We start from the raw sequence: 19,718 nt of genomic DNA on the forward strand, positions 1-19,718 counted from the left end.
TCACACACACACACAGTTAGAAGATACTGGTGTGTGTGTTCAGATTGTGTTTCTGACCTCAGGGGCTTTTTGTGTATGTGAACGAATTACAGATACACTGATATCGGCAGGTATTCTTCAGCAAGACACTTGACATCAGACAAAAAAATAACAATAATAAAAATAAGTGATATCGTGTTCAAGTAGAGCTTTATTGTCATCTCGCTCATTTACAGTACAACACACAGCAGAGACAGAATGACGGCTTCATTGATCATCCATGGATCATTCATGTTGAGTGTAATGGGGGCTTGACCACTGTTGAGGAGCATTTAAAGTGGTGGAAGAATTTAGAGACAAAAAAAGGGAAAAAACTGAATAAATAAGTGCAGAGAGGCGGAGGGGTGTCACTGAATGCTTCATGAGTGTGAAAATTAATTTCTGTGTGTGGTTAGCAGATCTCAAACTACTTGGATTTAAGTCAGCGCTCTGACACAGTTCAATACATTTGCACTCAAGAATAAGGTTGTGTTGAGTAATGTTGGTCCTCACTTGCTCATCTTATTATTGGCGTTATCACCAAACCGGCACAGCGTGCATTAAGATCGGTAGTTAGAGTGGTTGCATCGGCATCACAGTATTTATAACACAACAGAGGAAACACTGAGTGAGAAGAAGGAAGACTAGAACATAAAAAAATAATCCTTTGCAGGGTTTCTGATCAGAGCTTTGGAGGATTTACATGTGCAGATATCTGTTGCCATGTTGCTCCCAAATCAACAAAGTTTGAGGCAGATTTGTGTTGCCCATATTCTTGTCAACAGCTGCTGGGTGGTCTCGATCTGGAAACAATCCACATTGGCAGCCAGGGACAGAAAAATTGCAAGTCTGAAAGACTCAGAAGAACGAATGTTTCCACAAATGAGGCTACGAGATGGATAGAGACCATAGAATCATCAAAACCTGTTCCTAACTTTGCTTTCCAACCACCAGAAAGAGATCTTCCAGTCCTATCACCGATCCAGAACACAAGCCAAACCACCTCTGGGGGGTTTAATACTCAGTCTCTCCAGTCAAAATAGATGGTCTTAGTAAATTTCCTCAAAATATGCTTTCAGTTTTTATAGATATCGACCGTCATGTCCAAAACAGGTCTACCCACACTAAGATCCAGATGGCTATCAGAAACCTAAAATGTTCCTTTTTCAACAATTTCACCAGACTGAAGGAATTTGATCCAAATTTGTCCCTGAAAAATACCAATAACACTGCAGCGCGAAGGCACGCGCACACACACACACACGCGCACACACACACACACACACACGATCGATACAACATACGTAGCTTTGTAAATCAGAGTTAACAGCAACCTTTGCTGCAGCAACTGTCGCAGTCGGCGGATGGTTGTGATGACGATGGTGACCGATAATTTAGACCAAGTGCTGGTTGAATGTTTGTGTTTACTGTTTCACTGCGTCACGTCACATTATGACAATAAAAGGTCAAGAATGAACTGTAACAGTCCGATTTAAAGGTTTGCTCATATTCAGGTTCACTTCTGTATGACAGACAGACATCGGGTACTGCAAATGCCATTCAATATGGCAAGTCTAGTTCCTTTATGAAGCAAATATGAAAAAAAAAGACCAGAGAACACTCACCTAATCCCTTTCTAACTCGTTACATCCATCCCTGCTGTGATGCAAAATTAAAAGTACCAAAAACAGAAGTAAAAACTAGCGCGGCACCTCAATGCAGCTCTTAATGTTTCCGAGGGCTTTCTTTCTTTTTTTTTTTTCTTTCAGTCCTTTCCTCTCATAGCTCGTCCCGGGCTGCGCTGTCCAACGGGGACTGAAGCACGTCTGAGTTCTGGGCCTCGGAGCTGATCTCGGCCTGCTTGTGAGTTTTTCCCGAGCGTGATCTGTCCCAGTCCGTACGGACCTTCTCATTGTCCCACACTGTGGAGGTTTCAGTGTCGCTGATGTAGCCCATGTCACCAGTGTAGTGGGTTGGGTAGACAAGAAGAGGCTCCGCAGAAAACGCCTTTAGGTCCCTGGTCTCGAATTGTTCCACATAATCAGACCTGTAGAGGAAATGTCAAAACATGAGCATCAGAGGGAAATAAGGTGCTATTTGTGTCCTAGTTGACAAAAAAAAACAAGCCACTTACACGGGGTGTTTATTGTACATGATAGGAAGAAACTCATCCACTGGCAAAATCCTCTTTAATGGCTCTGCTTTTAAAAGCTTCTCTGCACCTTGTAATGATATCATATATCCAAGAGTCCAATAGGAATAATCAGCTTCCACTAAATTGTGAATGTTAGGCACGGCTTTCTCTGGGTGATCCACCTGCATCCTCTTACGGCCAATATAGCTGGAAGACAGAAAAAAGAAAAAGAGGTCAGATTCAACACTTAACGCGACATTTATTTTTCCAGTAGTTGCAGGTGGACATCTTGAATCTTGAATTCATCCAGAAGTCCCCCCCCCCCCCCCCCGCATGACATATTGGTTAATCCAGAATTCAGAAAACAATGGCCTCATACAAAACATGTGTTGACAAATTCTCAAACAGATCATCCATTATAATCCAAGTCCTCTTTATGCAGCTGGACACTCAATACTTCACAGACACTTCAACCTTGATCAGACTGCCAGGCCACATTGATTCTAGACAGTCTGAACAGCCAAAAACCACATGATCCAAACCACATTTGGAGGAGGTTGTTAATCTGACCCAATGCAGATCTTGGCAGACGCATCCCTCTCTGGAGGCTTAAACAGGATTTTAAAGTTTCTTTTGTGTCACTCCCGGCATGGTCCAACATGGAAACGGGCGATAGGTTGGCGATGTCTGGACACAAGAAATCTGATCGCATAACTTGTAAATCCGAGTGCGGACAGAAAAAGATCTGCAGTCTGAACGAGGCCTTTGATTTGACACAAAAAGTATGTTCCAGTTCCAGCTTGTTCACTGGCCACATTCACATTCACGGCGCCTGGCTACTGTCATGTAGAGTGCGGAACGGGAGCCGTTTTAATTAGGGCATTTTTAGAGCAAATCAAAGAGTTAATGAAGTATTGATCTTGTTACGACTTAAGAAAGATTTTGATTTTATTGTGTTTTTAAACTGAATGCTCGCTGTTGCAAAATCTTCTGTCCAGCAACCAAGAAGTCATGCAGGGGCGTAAAAAAATCTTCTTCATCAATTACAGGTATCTTGATTGAAAAAACAACAACAAAAAGCAAATTTTGGGTGAAATATCTCTTAATGAATCAAAGTAATATTAAAGATAATCTTTGCAAAGGAGCTTTTGACCTACATTAGATCCCAGTCCAGTGCCTCCTCTTCCACTTCACTCATCAGGTTCATCAGACGACGTTTGAAGAAGACCTCAAAGCGCAGGTCATCCTCCACCACCAGAGAGGTGTGCAAGCGTCGCTCTACAATCTGAGAACGATCAGTCGAAGAGTTATAAACCATTATTTTTCTCAAAATATCAGATCGTTGAATAATCTGCAGGGGGTTCACCTCTTTCCAGATATTATAGTGTGAAAGGAAGCACCCCAGCTCTCCCTTTGTCAAAGGGCGGCCGTGATAAGGGTCACTGTATCCAGGGAGCATGTGGATGCCCATAGCATGAATTTCACTGATATTCATCGCTCTAAAATGATTCAAGAAAACAGAATGTGACTAAATGTTCATCAGACGAGTGAATTCTAAGGCATGAGTATGATATGCGAATGAACTCACTTTCCATCTACGGCTGCCATGACCTTACAGGCGATCTTCTGCTCATATAACGCCCTCAGCATGCGCTCTCGGCGGTCAGTCCGCCTCTGCAGGTTTATCATGAACACCTGGCATGTGGGGCGACAGAAGAGCCAGTCATTGTAATTCAATATTCCTATCAGCAGGGGGAGATGTTCAGCACAGGGGTGGACAGCGATCCATTGCATACACATACCATCTTCACATCACTCATTACTCACCTCATCAAATCCCAGTTTATCAGGTTGTTTGCTAGGAACGGGTATGTATTTGGAGGGCATCACTGGGGGATTTCGCACTACACAGTGAGGGGGAAGATGGATGCGGGATGGTATAAATTATATATAGAAACCCATGCTGGAAGTCAAGATAATTGAAAAGCAGTGGAGAGGAGAATGCAGAGCCACTGGAAGAGAGAAGCTGAATGCAAAAGTAGCGCCCTCATTAAGGATGCAAGCTACTCACCATTAACCTCCAGTAGGGAGTGCAAGAAGCTGTCAACTTCATCTTCTAAAGTGTTGTGGGATCGTAGCGGCACAGTGAGGTAACCGTACGTCTCTTTGTTGCATACAAACATTTGAACATCTGTTGAGAGCAGAGGATGTCAACGCTTTCTTATTGGATGCGCTAAAATGCCAAGTGACCTCTTCAGATGTACGTACCTGCCATTCGAGCAGAGAATGCAAACACAATGATGTCATCAAAAGCCCAGTTGTATTCTGGGTGTGGAGGGTAAAAGGCCAGCTGCCTGGATGCCTCCTTCCTGAGGTCTATTAGGAATGTCGAGTGGACCATAGGGACTGCAAAACAGCCCTTTCGCATCTGCTTCCTCATTGGCAAATATGCGGGGGTACGCTTGTAGTAACCCTGAGGAGGTTGATTAACAGTTGAGTTGTGACAGAGCACTTATTGAAGTGCTCACCAAATTTTGGAGAATCAAGCTTATTCACGGTCGTCTCCAGTGTCAGACAAGTAGATAGACACCCTTCCCTCCTCTGTGTGTGCATGAGGGAACTGCAAACCACAGAGACCGGCTGACTGTCAGTTAGCTTTGCACCATGGATGGTATCGGATGGAAAGTGTTAGCATACCGCCATCAAATGTCATCACACACATCAAGTTCAGGATCTTGCTTTGTCGAAAAGGAATCCTCCTCACCCCCCCTTATAAAGTCGCGCTTCTAGCCGCCAGCAACGTTGTGTTTTCTTGGTTGAAGTTTTGCGGTATTGCATCACATTACTGCACCCAGCGAAGAGAGCAGACCCAGCTATGTATCCGCTACTAAAATGACACGATCTTGCAATTTCAAATGATTTTATATCGAATCATATTCACCGCTGTAGTTCTATCAATGCAGGCAAAGAGGTGTATCTGGTGAATTTTGACAGAGTTATGCTACACAACCCAGCCACAACCGAAGCTAATTAGCAGTCAGCCAGCTGGCCTCTGTGGGTCTCGGCTCCCTGACGCTCACACAGAGGAGAGCAGGGTATCTATTTTCTTGTCTGGCTCTGGGAAGAATGGTAAAATAAATAAGTGTATTTCCCAAAAAGTTTGCATGCTCCTTTAAAAACAACAAAAAAAAATCTTTGGACATCTGGAACCAATCATCAGAGCAGTACCTGGGAAGTCATTCCACACCAGAAGTTGGAGTAAGCAGCCCGGGATTCCAACATTGGAGCAATAATGGTCTTATTCTCTTGCATGAGGTTCCAGACCACATTAGGGTTGGTGAGGAGGTTATCACAGTCAGCCAGCTAGACATGGAGAGAACAGCACGTGTAGCGCAACATCAATTGATTCCTCTGAAATGCTGCATAGCTCCCGAAGGGGCAATAAAACCGACCGTCAAAAAAGCCCACAAACTACTCATTTTTGTGACAAAGTCTCTCCTCAAGGGAATCGTTTCTGAGCATTTCTAACGATTTGTTGTGCAAACATATTGCCATTCTGGATGCAACATGCTTGAAAATTATACACCACTGAAGCTACAGGGCATGGGCTGGCCTGGCGCATTCATAAAGAAATCTGAGAGGAACCTCTCTTTAAAAAACTGTCATGTTGGGTCAATGCTTGTGTCAGTGTAAAGAACTCCACATGAACCGCACCAGATAAACGTTAACCATAAGCAACAGAAAAATGTAACTGGGTCAATTTTTAACACAATTTCTAGAGTTTAAAGTGACCCTGTACTTATCCTGCTTTTCATGTACTAAAGATACTTCAGCTTGGGGCCTTTGGCTCCGTGCTGAAGATGGAAAAGCATCATTGGTCTTTTTTGTTAACCTACCATAAAGTAGTCCGCCCACATCTCTCGAGCTGACTCCAGCGCTGTTTGCCGTAGCTTCATAACATGCTCATAACGAGGATCTGTCCAGTGTTTCGGGCCCTCCTCTTCCTCATAACGTCTGCAAGACATATTTGATTATTGGCTGAGTGTTTTTAACACCACAAAATGTCCCAAACAACACTAGAAACAGACCTGGGCTCCTCTTTTGGCCTCCACTCCACATAATGGTAAAGGTTCTGCATTTTGACAAGCCATGAGCGCAGAATAGCTGTGGTGTTGTCCTCGTTATGATCAGTTGCTACCCTGTTGAAGTACAACACACATCAGCGTTACCGGTAGTCTCCATGTCTCTCCCAGTTTGAAAGCAGTTTTGTGATTGTTAGTCGGTTCGCGCTGAAGCCGTTCCATTACAATAGCAAATGGTACAAACAAAATTAAGACTCCCAGCAATGTCATGTCCTCTACCTTTGCTGCCAACCAACCCAGACCCTTCTGGGTAGAATGGGCACTCACAAAAAGGTTTCTTGGGCTCACAGCAAAGTTTTGTCACTGTTGCCTCACTTCCTCGTGGCTCCAGAACACAATAAGAGCTAGCCACATAGAATGAGTGTGACACCAATCTAGCTCCATAGGCATATAATGCAAATGGCAGCAAAATGTGGATTGTCCAGAATACTCTATGGTTTCTTATTCTGATGACATGTAAAATGCTTGAGCTTTGCATAGTTTTGCTGTTGTTGTAGTTTGTGGCACTGGAGCGCCATTAGCTCAACGTTAAAAACAGGTTATGTAGGAAGGAAAAAAAGTGAACAAGTCCTTTATTGTCACATGTGCACTGTACAGCAAAATTTGCTGCCTGCATCCTCTACGGAGCAGTGAGCCACAGCGCTCCGAGACCAACTCCAGATTTTCTGCCAGCACCCTGGTCAGGAGCACAGACAGGGGTAATTAGCTTAGCAACCATGTTTTTGATTGTAGGGAAATCCACAGAGACTCGGGGAGAACACGCAAACTCCACACGGAGAGGACCTGGGAGGGCTGGGACTCAAACCCAAGATTTCCTTGCTGTGAGGTACTAACCGCTGTGCCACCATGTCAGCCAAGACACTTATATGGGAGTACTTGAAAGTCAAAATCATTTATTTCAGATGAAGTATCGCTTCAATTTTTTTTTTTAAAACAGAGATGTGAATTTCTGTTTTTTTCTTTCCTGATAACAGAACTTGTGCATCAGACAAGTATTGATATTTTGCTTGCACTGTCTGACAACAAACATCATGAGTCTGTTTTGCCATGCTAAAAGTTTGCTGTGGGAGAAAGGTATAATTTCCTGTGTAGGCTTAAGGAACTGATTTAGGGGAAACAATAGATTTCCCGTAGGTGATATTAGCCAGAGATAACTGAGCTAACTAGGAAGTTGCACAGCTCCTTTTCTGGGCCAATTAATTATGTGGTTTTGGACCTCTGCTTGCATTCTCCAACACAAATCCCACATTTTAACAGAGTATGGGAGGCTTTTCCAAAATTGGTAGGATTAACAATGCTGTAAACTCTCCAGCCAATGTGGGGTCAGAAATCAAGTGGTGACAACTCCTCATAAATGGACTTGCTTGTCGCCTCGTAAACTGCTCCGAAATGTAGCAGTTCAAATGCCGTGATCAAGTTCCTCTGGTGCAGAGGATCCCCATAAATACTGTAAAGTCTACATGGTAAAGACATGGGGTACTAGTGTTGAACTATCCAACGTCCTGGTACGTGCCTCCTTTCTTTTTTTCGAGGCCCCTGTATGTTTGTTCATTCGGTTCAGGCTTCACATTGTTGGCTGGTACAGAGGAGTTTCGTTGCAGCTCTGCTTGGCTGTGCCAACTGTAACCCTTCATCCATGTGGCTCCCTGTTAAGGGTTCATATAACTTTGCAGCCAGTTTTAGAGTGTAAGAAGTCGATTTTTTTCCTTCAGTTGTTCCTTTTTTTAAAATTAGAACCGCCCTATTTGATGGTGTTTTTGAGACGCTTAGGAAGTCTGGAGCAAGATTGTAAAAGCTGCTCCCACAGTCAAGGATCAGCGGTTAGACAATAATAAACAGAAATAAATACATGAACGGCCGACACAAAATAAAAATCACAATCAGTAAATCAAGAGGCCAGTGGCAGCTGGGGCTAAAGTTTTGATTCTTCAGGTTGGTAGCATGTATGTGCAGGCAAACTGAAGCAACTTTAGCTCCTTGCACAGGGAGTGGTGAGGATCAGCCAAGTGGAACTGGCCTTCTTCAGAGTCTGGCCCTCATACAGATGTGCAAGGTCATATAAGGACATGCCTGCTGTTTTGCTGCAGGCATTGTTGATATGCAGCCTGTTCATACGTCTGATGGTAAGTGAGCTTTTGCATCTGACGTGTGAATTTTAGGCCTGATAGATAAAACGTTTTCATATGATTGCTGCCTAAGCTACGGAGCTTCAGATGAAAGGAAGAACTGTTGAGCTTTTCTACATACGGCATCCACATGAGGCTCAGTAACAGTACCCAGATTGTTGTACTACTGCACAAACTTTATTTTTCCTCCCAGCCGTGCATCTAAATCATGCTTTTCCTTTAAGGGGACAGCAGGAGAAAGAGGAGCAGCTCTCTGCCTCTGCACTAATGAATACACAGGATGTCATCTTATACTGTGTGTAGTCCTTCGGTTACATTTACTGGCAAGGTTTGATGATCATATCACCATGTCATTACCAGTATTGGTTTAACATTGGTTAAAAATTAGTAATTTAACTTCTTTGCCCCAAATCCTGTTTTCTTTATCCCATTCCTCCGTTTTTTTTTTAAACTTCCTTCCTCACACTTGGGATTTTTCAAGTGTACATCAAACATCTGCAACATCCCTATTTTGTTAGAACTCCTGCATTATTTTTCTTTTATCGCTGTCCTTCTTTGTCCTTCCTTGTAGACGTTATTTCAACAACTCTTTCATTCCGTGCAAACCAGGGAATTATTACAAATAGCTGCAAAAGTCAGCTATCAGAAGAAAACAAAAAAAACCTACATTTGACATCAGAGAAGATGTCATTGCTATCACCAACAGAGATCGATGACTAGAATACAGTACCGATGGCTGAATACAGTACAAGTACCTGCCTGGATTCAAGCAACAAGACAGAAAGTAGATACTGCGACTCAAGTAACACCAGGACAATGTTAACTTTCTGTAAGCTCATTGTCTGCAGTGGTGGGAACCAACAAAAGTGCTGTCTGAGCACAAAAGACAAAAATAGTGTATTCACAGAAGAGCAGGTTACAGTGTGCCCAGTTTATCTAGGACAGGGATATCTAAGGGCGCCAAAATCCTCCCAAAGTGTGTGTTTTTTGCAGCGTATTCATCTGTATATGAGGGTGTGAGGGTTTTGAGGGGGCCGCAGGGGTCAACGCTCTGTGAGGGGCGGTGGTGTTAATGAGGGGTGGCAGTTTGGGAGTCAGGAAAACAATGATTTTGCCAACTGTTTCCAGGAGATTATAAGTGAGAGGGAGCATGGTGAAACAGCAGGGGTTGCAATGAAGAGGATGAGCTCGGCAGTGATGCCGGATGATGTCGTTTTGTAGGCCAACCCAAAAATTAGCATTGCAACATGTCTCCTCAACCAAAACATGCCCACTGGATTTATAATTATTGCTGAAAATCCTGTATTTTCCATTCGCCTGAATATTGATAAGAGCCATGCTGCAAAACCAAAACCCTAATTTTACTAGAGGTCTTTACTCACAGGAATCACTTAAATCAGCTGAGTTTATATTTTTGGCTGGAAGGGACGACAGCCAGGCAGTAGCCTGTCGACAGATTTCACATGGATCCGTAAGAACACTGCAGCTCCTCGCTAAAACAACCTCCTCCCTCACGCCAGCTGTCCAGCATTCCAAATCCTCAAACATTAACACATCCGCCCCATGTTCAGCTCAAATGAATAAGGCCCTTTTTTTTCTTTGAAAGTAGCACCAAACATTTACAAGCGCTGTTCCACGTACGTTGGGTTTCACACGGCTCCAGTAGAACAGGGATAATTGCAGGTGCTGAAGATTTAAATCACATCAGGACTAATTCAGGCTCAGAGAGTTTGGCACGTTTGCCAGACAGCTGCATGAAACATCAGCTTAAAAAAAAAAAAAAAACAACATACAGTGTGTGGTGTTTACAGCATCACACAGCTGTTGGCGTTCTCCCGGCGTTATGTGTCTAAGCAGGTCATAACAAAAGTGTCCTTACCTCAAACACATTAACAACACTGCTGTATAACCACTAGAGGAGAGACTGAACCACTTCACCCATACGAAGCAGCTAAAGGACGGGAATCTTGTCCGGGGGTGAAGAGCATAACTCTCAGAGCCAAGGCCGGTCATGCTCTGAGGGTGCGAGAGGGGTGGGTTGTTGCAGCTTGTTGTTTAGCTAATAGCTCGGGAGCACCACCCATTCAGCTCTCTAAGCATTTACCTGACATCAATTTAATCTTCCTGCTAGATTAACGCCTTCCAAAGAGTTGCACGAGCAGGAAAAATGATGCAAGGAACACATTTATTGACGGTAATAGTACAACATCAAAGCAGGTTTCTCAATCTCTCAGGATGTGGGGCTAGCTAGAGCTGCTACGATGACAGCTACAAGAGTGGGTCGTATCTTCTTATGTTAAACGCCCCCAACATTCAGCTCTCATTAAATGAGTTCATACAACGCTCATTAATCTCACCGCGATCTGGTAAGTCTCTTCACACCAGATGGCATTTGTGTACGTGGCTGCCATATTCTATCAGCAGCTGGAGCTACTTCCAGTTAGTGCTTCGCTAATTTGAAAGCGTATAAATAGTTCAATTGTGCAACACTTTCAAACTTCTCGAATCATTTCAAACCAAATTCTGAAAGTAGACAAATTAGGGCAGTGACACAAGTCATTTTGTTGGGGTTTTGTGATACTCAACGTCATTTATCCATCCTTTTGACAGCTGGCGATCAGTTGACGAACTTTGATCATCCATTCGTTGTTCCAGTCTTTTTTCAATCAAACATGTGCTGCTTCTTACATTTACACTGCTTTTTTGCAACTTATGTTGTCACTTTGAGCACTTTATCTTTAACCCCCCCCCCCCCCCCCCCCCCCCCCGGGCCAAAAGCAACACATGAGCAACACAACCCATGCTGCTCGTGTGCCTTTTGTCTGCGTCCCACTGTCACTGTCGCACTGCTTCCAAATATGAGAAAAATTTAAAATATTGAAAGAGAATTTCCAAACCCCCCCCCCCAAAAAAACAAGCACAGTTGTAAAAAATATTTAAAACTTATTTTGTTGTTTTCTTATCATTATTTTTGTAATTGACATTTATTTGCGTATGAATTCATTTATTACATTTGATGGGCCAAACTGACGTTAGTGGCAGTCCAAATTTGGCCCCCAGACCCCATTTTTTTGAGCACTGGACTTCCCAATACATCCAGTATCAATTACTATCAAGGTTACTGGACTTTGCCTCGAGGTGACATCATTTTGGACTAAATACTTGCAGTTGAATGCGGAGTCAAGCAACAGCTCTTGTCTTCTGTGGTTTCCTGGGGTAAAGGAGGGGACCAGAGGGCTGCCTGGTAGTCAGGAGGGGCTGTTGGCTTGGGGGCAATGATGGAGGGAAAGGTTAGGCTCAGCAGTTAGTCAGCTCCCCTCCTTGTGGGAGGAATCCCCTCCCCTCCACGTATACAGATCAATGCAACGAGTAACCATGCAGATGTGTCCCACACAGAGGAGAACTCTGCAGAAGTTCCTCACAGTTAAGCTACTTGTTAAGAAATCTGTGACACCATTTATCCCACAAACGAAAACCCTCCTCCTCTAATCTCCACGGGTCCACCCCACTTCCACTGACATCTCAACCAAGCTATCAGGAATGCGGTTTTATTCTGCTGTAAGAAGAATCCCGGGAAGGATGCCTGGACTCCAAGAGCATGCTAGCTAACGTTAGCAGCAGGGACGTTGACTTTAATAACTCCTCTTAATGAACTTACCACAGTGCCATGCGGTCTTTAGGGTACTTGAGACGCTCAATAGTACCGAGGAAGTAGGGCAAGGAGTGTTCGGAGTTCCTGCAGATGAGAGCGAGTAGGACGCGGGGAGCGAGGAGCGGAGACTCGGGGCTCCAGCGCTCCTCCGCGAAGTATCCCCGGGCCGGTGTGCAGCAGGACAGCAGCCAGAGTAGCAGGGCGGCGGGGAGGCAGGCGAGCCCGTGCATGGTAGAAATAAATGAAGAAGTACTACAAAATATGTATATGTATATATATATAATTATCAATAAAAAAAAAATCTTAATAGAATGTGACCCGTGGTGGCAGACCGTTACAGAAAAGTAGTGTCCTTACTCTGCGCGGTCATCATAAAAAAGCAAAATGTGTAAGAGAGCTCATGATGTGACAACACTGCAAAGTTCGGCGTTAAAGGGGCGTGTGCTGTTAAAGGGGAGGGACCACGCAGGGCTGCCAGCGGTGGAAAACATAGCTGAGAAAAGCCTCGGCTGACAAAAATCAAGAAGGCTGATAGAACCCGAGGTGTGCGGACCGCAGCGTTTGCCTCTGACGCAAAGTAAACGCAAGGTAGATTTATTTGATGGACTTTTATGTAGGGAGAAGAGTAAGTCGAGATTCATGAGAGCGTAAATCATCATCAAGTGGATAAAAAAGTGAAAAATAATGAAAACATTTTCACTGACCTCCAAATGATCTTTAAGAGTGTTTTTACGCTTGTAATTAAGGCTGCACGATTTAAAAAAAAAAACACATATTGAATTGTGATTATCTTATAATCGTCACTACAGTACATTTAAGATAATATTTCCTTTCCAGATCATAATTTTATTGTAAACCCCATTGAAATGATCAAGGTGTGATCTTTTTTGTGTATCTGCATCACATAAAGATGGTGATGTTAAAGCAAGAAATCTCTGCAGCATCATAATATTTAATCTAGGGGCAGCATGGCTCAGAGGTACCGTGGCTGTCTGGTCTAGTAACCGAAGGGTCACTGGTTCGATCCTCACTTCCCTGGGTGACCATGTCCAAGTGTCCTTGAGCAAGATGCTGAACCCTGATTGCTCCTGATGGCCCTGGGATGGACTTGTGACCCGTCCAGGGTGAACCTCACCTCTCACCCAATGTCAGCAGGGATAGGCACCAACCCCCCCCCCCCCCCCCACCTCCACCACCACCACCACCACCACCACCACCACAGATAAGCAATGTAGAAATTGGATGGGTATTTTAACAGCTCTTTTAGTTATATTACAAAAGGTGTGAAGGCAAATCAAAGCACTCTTTGTATTTCTCAAATTCCAGTCATTTTATTAAACCACACGTGGATACAGTTTCAGCTCTGACACACAAACACACACACACACACACACACAGAACAATACAGACCTCTCAGTGTTTGTAGTTTATCATCTTCTCTACGCAATTAAACTGTTTCAAATAAACGTAGGAATGCACCGTGTACGTTTTCCCGTCACTTCGCCGTCTTCCTGCCTTATTCTCTGTTAGAGTTTGGCTCCAGAGCCCAGCCTCTCCACCTGGATAGTTAAAGACGCAGCTGCGGGGTCATCAACCAGCCAGAACAGCTCGCCATTAGTTGGGACAACACGGGCTGCTGGGAACACTGCGCCCTCTCCCCCCTCCAGCACCTCCTGCATAAAAATGTCACTGTGTTATAACTCAGTAGGAGAAACTATTTTCAGTTGGGCCAGTTGGCAGTAAAAATGTTCATCCCTTCATTGCTTTAGTGGTTTTAGTCATCTGTATACTCATATTCATGTTTTTTTGCTTAATTGGTGTATTTTTAGTCTCCTGGCTTGTACTTTTTTACAGTTAAGAGGCAATTTATCAACTGTGCCTATCAAGCCGTGCAATTTAAGAGCCCATCTGTATCACATTGATCTCATATTTATTAAAAGTTGTATCTTAGCATGGCCTCGTGAAGTTTTCCTTTTTTAGGAAAACAGGAGGATTCAGAGGGGAGAATTTTCAATAAAATCTGTTTGTACCTTCAAAACAGGTGCTTTGCTTCCGCCAGTTGTCACAAAAGCCACACAGCGTGCAGAGTTCACCATTGGAAAAGTCATCGTCACTCGCTGTGGCGGTGGTTTGGGAGAGTCGCTGATGGGAGCCACAATCTTCTTGGTTTCCTAAATACGGGGTGCATCCAAACTATACATCACACGTAACCTATACAATCGTAGTAAAGTGTCAGCGTGACAACCACAACCTGCTAAACTGTAACTGTCACATCTGTGATTCGGCGTTGACAGTGATGATCACAAAGTCCAACATCTGCTCAAACCTATCAATGATCCATACATAGCCTCGGAAATGTCTGGAAATGTACAGACAAGAATAGGAGCCACATCAAACCCCGGCATGCTTCCAGACCTTTAATTAGCGGGCCTGCGAGAATTAAAAAAAAGGGGTTTTATAATGAGCGCTGTTAGAAAATTCCATACTTTTAAAAGTGAGAGGTAGCATTTACAGACGTTTGTGAAAAATCTAATTTATAGGCGTTCCTGAAAGGATAAAAAAACAATGGGCCGCGTTCTTATATGACAAGTCTTTCACGCCCTCAGTTTTGTCTTCCAGTAGTAAGACAAAACTATCCCTGCTGGACTCAAAACGCTAAGTGAAAGTATTGATGTTAACTCTACTATTTAATTTTGATCCATATTTCAGTCGTTATGTAGGACAATGTTATACATACATACATAATACACACACACACACTTTTTTTGATAAAGTTAGTTACTGTTTGAGAAATAAGCCTCCACTTTGTTATCTCAGTAAAAAAAATGGTGCACTATAGATAAAGACAGTCTACTTTTAAACCAGCACAAATATTCACTGTATTGGTTGCACTTATCAGAAACCCTGATTTTTTTCTGTTCTAAAATCAGTGCGAGGCTCAAAACCCCCGCATCGTTCAGGCCCTTCTCTTGACACATCCTCTTTTGGAAGGCAAAGTCTTTGCCACACTGCTGGTATGAAGAATGCAACAGAACTAATATGTAGGTATGAGCATTTCATGATGCTGGAGTGAATGCGTAAAAATATTTTTATGTAGTTCAGATTCAGTGTTGAAGAATCAAGGCTGTATGTGTTGGACACAGGATTCTTTTTTTTTTATAGAGGAGACCCTGTCCTCACCTCTAGAAGAGGGTGGTCTGGGAAGAGAGAACAGGTGTGTCCATCAGGTCCCATACCCAGCAGCAGCAAGTCAAACATGGGAATGTCATCATCCGGGAAGGCCTGTGTGGACAGATGTAACCAACTTTCAGAATCAATGTGTTGTGAGCGGCCATAACCTTCTACAGATATGATATCAAACACATGCTGCACCTTCTTCAGTTTGCGGGTGTAATCCTCTGCACACTCATTCACCGGCAGCGAGGAGTCGATGCTTAATATTCCACTTTCGGGGATGTTGACCTTAGAAAAAAGACAACTCTGCAAAAAAGAAGCAGTGATTTCCATTTTATCCTTATATGACAACACAAATGCAGCCATGACAAATGCAAGCTCACAACACACACACACACACACACACACACACACACACACACACACACACACACCCCTGTGCAGGTACCTCGTACAGCCCGTAGGTGCTCTCAGGATCATGGAAGGGAACCACTCGCTCATCACAGAAACCCACCACCCACTTGCTGCAGTCCAGGTCTGGCAGGGCGAGCAGCTCTTTGCTGAGCATGGACACGAGGCTTCCTCCGGAGAGACCCAGCGTGAACCTGCCGTGAGACCCGATGGCTTTCTCAGCCCGAGACGTCACAAACTGGGCCAGTACCGGACCGAGTTCTTCTGAGGAGGGGAAGACCACGACTCTTCTACCTGCCATGCTGCCTGAATGATGGAGGAGGAACATGAGGAAGTCAAACCCAACAACACCATTCTGCAAGTCATCATGATGTTTGCTGCACTGGATCCTCCACTACATTTCAGCTGGGGTGCTGGGATATTCCTCCATATTCTAAAACGCGTGAAATCATGAATCAAACTCAACAGTGACAAAGTTGCAGATGAGCGAGATTTCAAATTAAAGCTCCTACAACGACGTAAATTTACAATCACCCGCTAAATCTGAGGAGGAGCGATGCAAATGTCATGTCGTCTTAAATAATCCTGCACTGTGGTCAAACTCTAGCTTTTTTCATTTAAAAACAAAAACAAATCGCCGTTTTACCCAGTGTGGAGTCTTAAGAGGGGATGTACATGAGGATTTTCAGTCGGCAAATGAAATTCCATGCGCTACTTCCTGAAACTCCTGAAGCTGCTTTTCTGCAGCCAATCATATTCAGTGTTTAGATCGCGTTGCATTCTGGTTAATTGAGTTTCCAACTCTATTGCTGGGACGAAGTCAGCTTTGTAGCGTGTTAAATGCCATTAAAGCGACTCTCCCTCGGATTTGCTGCCATACACATATATCGAGGTCAATACTAATTATCATATGGATATTAGTTGCGTGGGTGCGTGCGCGTGTGTGTGTGAGTGTGAGAATGTCAGCCCCCCCACCCGGCAGATGGAAATCGCTACTTCCTGGCCAACCTCACTCTCACTCGCGCGCTTCCTGTGTGGATACACACGCAGCTACTCACGCGTGTTTTACATTGTTGTTACCACATTTTGTCGTCAACAATACCACAACCCGCCGCGTCCAGGGTGGCACAGTACACAAACATGTCGACAGTCTTCTCCTTCCAGGCTCAGCTCGCGTCCATCATGGACGCTCTGTCCAAAGCAGCTGCAATGGAAATAGGCAAACTGGTGGAGATCGAGTCGAAGATGCTGAAAATAGAGATAACCCGAGGGAGGAATGAAATCGCTTCCCTCACCGAGAAGCTGCATCTGATGGAGAAACTGCTTCATATGGCGCAGCGGGGCAGGCAGGACGCGGCGGCCACATGCTCGGTGGTGGGAGACGGGTTAGAGAACGCAGGAGTGGAGCTCGACAGGACGAGGAATGCCATGAAAAGGTGCGTGATTCACCAGATCCGTGACACATCAGGGTGAGCTTTTCTCACAGCTGTGTGGTTTATTTGTTTATTCCATCCTAGTGAGAGTCCGTGGGAGAGCATCAGCTCCTCCACCGAGTCCAGCTGCTTGCTGCAAGATGACGAGCAGACAGCTGCATCTGAGGTAGGATGAGCTCTTATCCTGCGGTAGTGTCACGATGTACCGGTGTGTTTTTATTGACACTGATGTGTCTCTTCATTAGCTCCCACAGAAAGAACAGCATGAGATGATAGTGATAAAAGAAGAGCTGACAGAGGTGGACGATGGAGATGCTGCCCATCACCGGACCAATGAAAACAGTGAGTTTTTACCATGTTTAGATTGTACAGCAGTGAACACGCCTGAGAATGGGACACGGGAACAACACACCGTCGTGGTTTTATCATGAAGTGGACCAAAAGCAGAACAGATGTGGTCACAGGCACTGGACCTGCAGCTGATGCTCTTAAACTGAAACAAGGTTCAGGGGTCAGGGTGGTTTGCCAGCGCCTCAAAAAGCCTGAGGTGCGCTTGGTCATTCAAAACAGTTGAATACTTCAAAGAAGGACCATGTGAGTGGGACCTCAACTACTAATGAAGGTTCAGTTCTAGTAATGGCTGCCGGGAGTTAAATGAAGTCTGTCAGTTTATACTTGCAATGGCCAAACGCCCAGGATTGCAAATACATTAATGTTATGAGAGATAAACAATAGATGTTAGGAGCAAGGAGTTCAAAAAAGGAAGACTAAATCGAAGGATCAAAAACTCCTAGTGTGTAAAAACAAATTTCTAACTCAGAGTATTTCCTTAATTCATTTTTCAAGACATCTCAATAAGTAATTTTCCAATTTTTAACTGTCAACAGATGCCCAGAAGAGTCCAGATGTGATCCAGCAGTCCAAACTCGCCTCTGAGCATCAGGGGCCCATGTTTACTGACAGCTTTGTGGCCCTGAACACACCATCCTCTCTCACCGGATCAGCAAGGGGACACACACAGTGGAGTCCACATCTCCCACCGGCACACTCAAACCTAGAGGCTGGGAAAAACACGGTTCTAAATGTTGCCTCCCAAAACTTCAATGTGCTCAGAAATGTGAAGATCCACAACTTGAGGAACTCGACCACTAAGAGGTTCGGATGCTTGCAGTGCGGCAAGAGCTTCAGGTGCTTTAGCCAGCTTGAAATACATCAGAGGAGTCACACAGGAGAGAAACCCTTCAGGTGCACACTGTGTGGAAAGAGATACGCACAAAAGGGGCATTTATACACACACCAGCGCACACACACCGGGGAGAAGCCGTACCGCTGTCCTATTTGCGGGAAGGGCTTTATTCAGAAATGCACTCTTGATATGCATCAGCGCACACACACGGGAGAGAAACCATTTGTGTGTATCAAATGTGGGAAGGGTTTTACCAAAAACTGTAATCTGAAAAAACACCTTTCAGTCCACCTGGAGCCTGAGATGCCTGTGTATGTGAGTGAATCGACGTTTAGTGGGACTTTCATAAATGGAACCACTTAGAATGTTGTAGCACAGTCAGATGTAACGTCTTTAGCCGTCTCAATGAATTATTAAAGCGATATTTACTCCAGGTCTGGGTCACAAATATGTTCTGTTCTAAAAAAATACACCTCAGTCATGTGTTCGCTACTGCTTGACTTTCACATCTTGTTTTTTCACAACATTCTCCAAAGGGGACCTGATATCATAGTTCAACACTTTATTTGCAGTACGTGAAAACGTTTTTGTTTGTAAGCTATTAAAAAAAAAAAAAGATTGGGAATTAATTTACACTCTCGTTTTATTAGCAGTTGAAGATATAAAAGTAAATTTTAAAAAATGCAGCCATAGTTGAAGTCCTTTAGGTACTAGAAATTGAGTAAATAGAATATGATGCTTTAAAGCAGAAATCATCCACATTTCTTTATAAAGGAGCAACATCTCAGCTGAAGTTATTGGTGGAAATTGATTCAAAGTTTTGGTATGAGACATTGTACAGAAACATTTGTTATTGCAAATAAACAAAGTGTGACATCACAAGGCTTATAAACATTTCTTTTAAAAAATGGAAAATGAGCAGAAGTGTTAATATGCTAGTCTATGTTTTTCACTGGCAGAACGGCTCTGGCTCCACACATCTGTATTTCTTATACATTTTAATAGAATATTTTGAATTAAAAAAATTTTGGGGTGTATAATCATTAACTGCACCAGTAGACAACATTTATTTAAATCATAATTGTTTGTTGTTTTTTTATGCCGGGTTCGATGACATTCTGAAAGTATTCAAGAGTGTCTGTATATCAGCCTATTCAAACTAAAACAGCAAATTATCCCTGGAATATCAAACTAGTATGTTAAACAACACCAGCATTTCAGCTATAGCCAGTAATTATGATGATGCTACTCGTCACTATCACTCACGATGACAAGAGTTATGCTGGCTTGCAATTTTCTACTTTGACCGCAAGGGTGCAGTCAAAACAACTGTTCGATACACAAATGACACTTCCTGTCAAATTTTTCATAATAAACTTCCTAAATTTTCACAAGAGAAGTTACTGCCAGAATGTGCAAAACAAAGTATTATAAATGAAGTA

General features: G+C 43.6%; 3 protein-coding genes across 4 annotated transcripts; 1 reads left to right on the top strand and 2 right to left on the bottom strand.

Annotated features, from left to right (window-relative positions):
• Nucleotides 1–41: 41 nt before the first annotated feature.
• Nucleotides 42–12,505, bottom strand: colgalt1a (collagen beta(1-O)galactosyltransferase 1a). The gene is made up of 12 exons (XM_086184255.1): nt 12,079–12,505; nt 6,241–6,351; nt 6,049–6,166; nt 5,381–5,515; nt 4,421–4,625; nt 4,224–4,343; nt 3,980–4,056; nt 3,741–3,847; nt 3,519–3,651; nt 3,310–3,437; nt 2,153–2,359; nt 42–2,065 (listed from the first exon to the last, which is right to left on the bottom strand). Exons 1-12 carry the CDS (start codon nt 12,300–12,302, stop codon nt 1,798–1,800), a joined length of 1,833 nt encoding a protein of 610 aa, XP_086040381.1. The 5' UTR covers nt 12,303–12,505; the 3' UTR covers nt 42–1,797.
• Nucleotides 12,506–13,387: 882 nt separating this feature from the next.
• pgls (6-phosphogluconolactonase) lies at nt 13,388–17,140 on the bottom strand. The gene is made up of 7 exons (XM_086184310.1): nt 16,953–17,140; nt 16,304–16,861; nt 15,695–15,963; nt 15,445–15,552; nt 15,253–15,354; nt 14,103–14,243; nt 13,388–13,745 (listed from the first exon to the last, which is right to left on the bottom strand). The coding sequence occupies exons 3-7, from the start codon at nt 15,956–15,958 to the stop codon at nt 13,599–13,601; spliced, it is 762 nt and encodes a 253-aa protein (XP_086040436.1). The 5' UTR covers nt 15,959–15,963; nt 16,304–16,861; nt 16,953–17,140; the 3' UTR covers nt 13,388–13,598.
• Nucleotides 16,409–19,145, top strand: LOC147244969 (uncharacterized). Of its 2 annotated transcripts, none has more exons than XM_086184309.1 (4): nt 16,409–17,093; nt 17,175–17,256; nt 17,345–17,432; nt 17,978–19,145. In XM_086184309.1, exons 1-4 carry the CDS (start codon nt 16,798–16,800, stop codon nt 18,637–18,639), a joined length of 1,128 nt encoding a protein of 375 aa, XP_086040435.1. In that variant the 5' UTR covers nt 16,409–16,797; the 3' UTR covers nt 18,640–19,145. The 2 variants fall into 2 exon arrangements, with proteins under 2 accessions (XP_086040435.1, XP_086040434.1); XM_086184308.1 differs by having other exon boundaries at nt 16,412–17,093; nt 17,336–17,432.
• The last annotated feature ends 573 nt before the right edge of the window (nt 19,146–19,718 follow it).

Source organism: Aulostomus chinensis, chromosome 18 (genome assembly GCF_037954235.1).
Source record: "Aulostomus chinensis isolate RoL2024-O1b breed Wild chromosome 18, RoL_Achi_v1.0, whole genome shotgun sequence".
Classification (NCBI taxonomy): domain Eukaryota; kingdom Metazoa; phylum Chordata; class Actinopteri; order Syngnathiformes; family Aulostomidae; genus Aulostomus; species Aulostomus chinensis.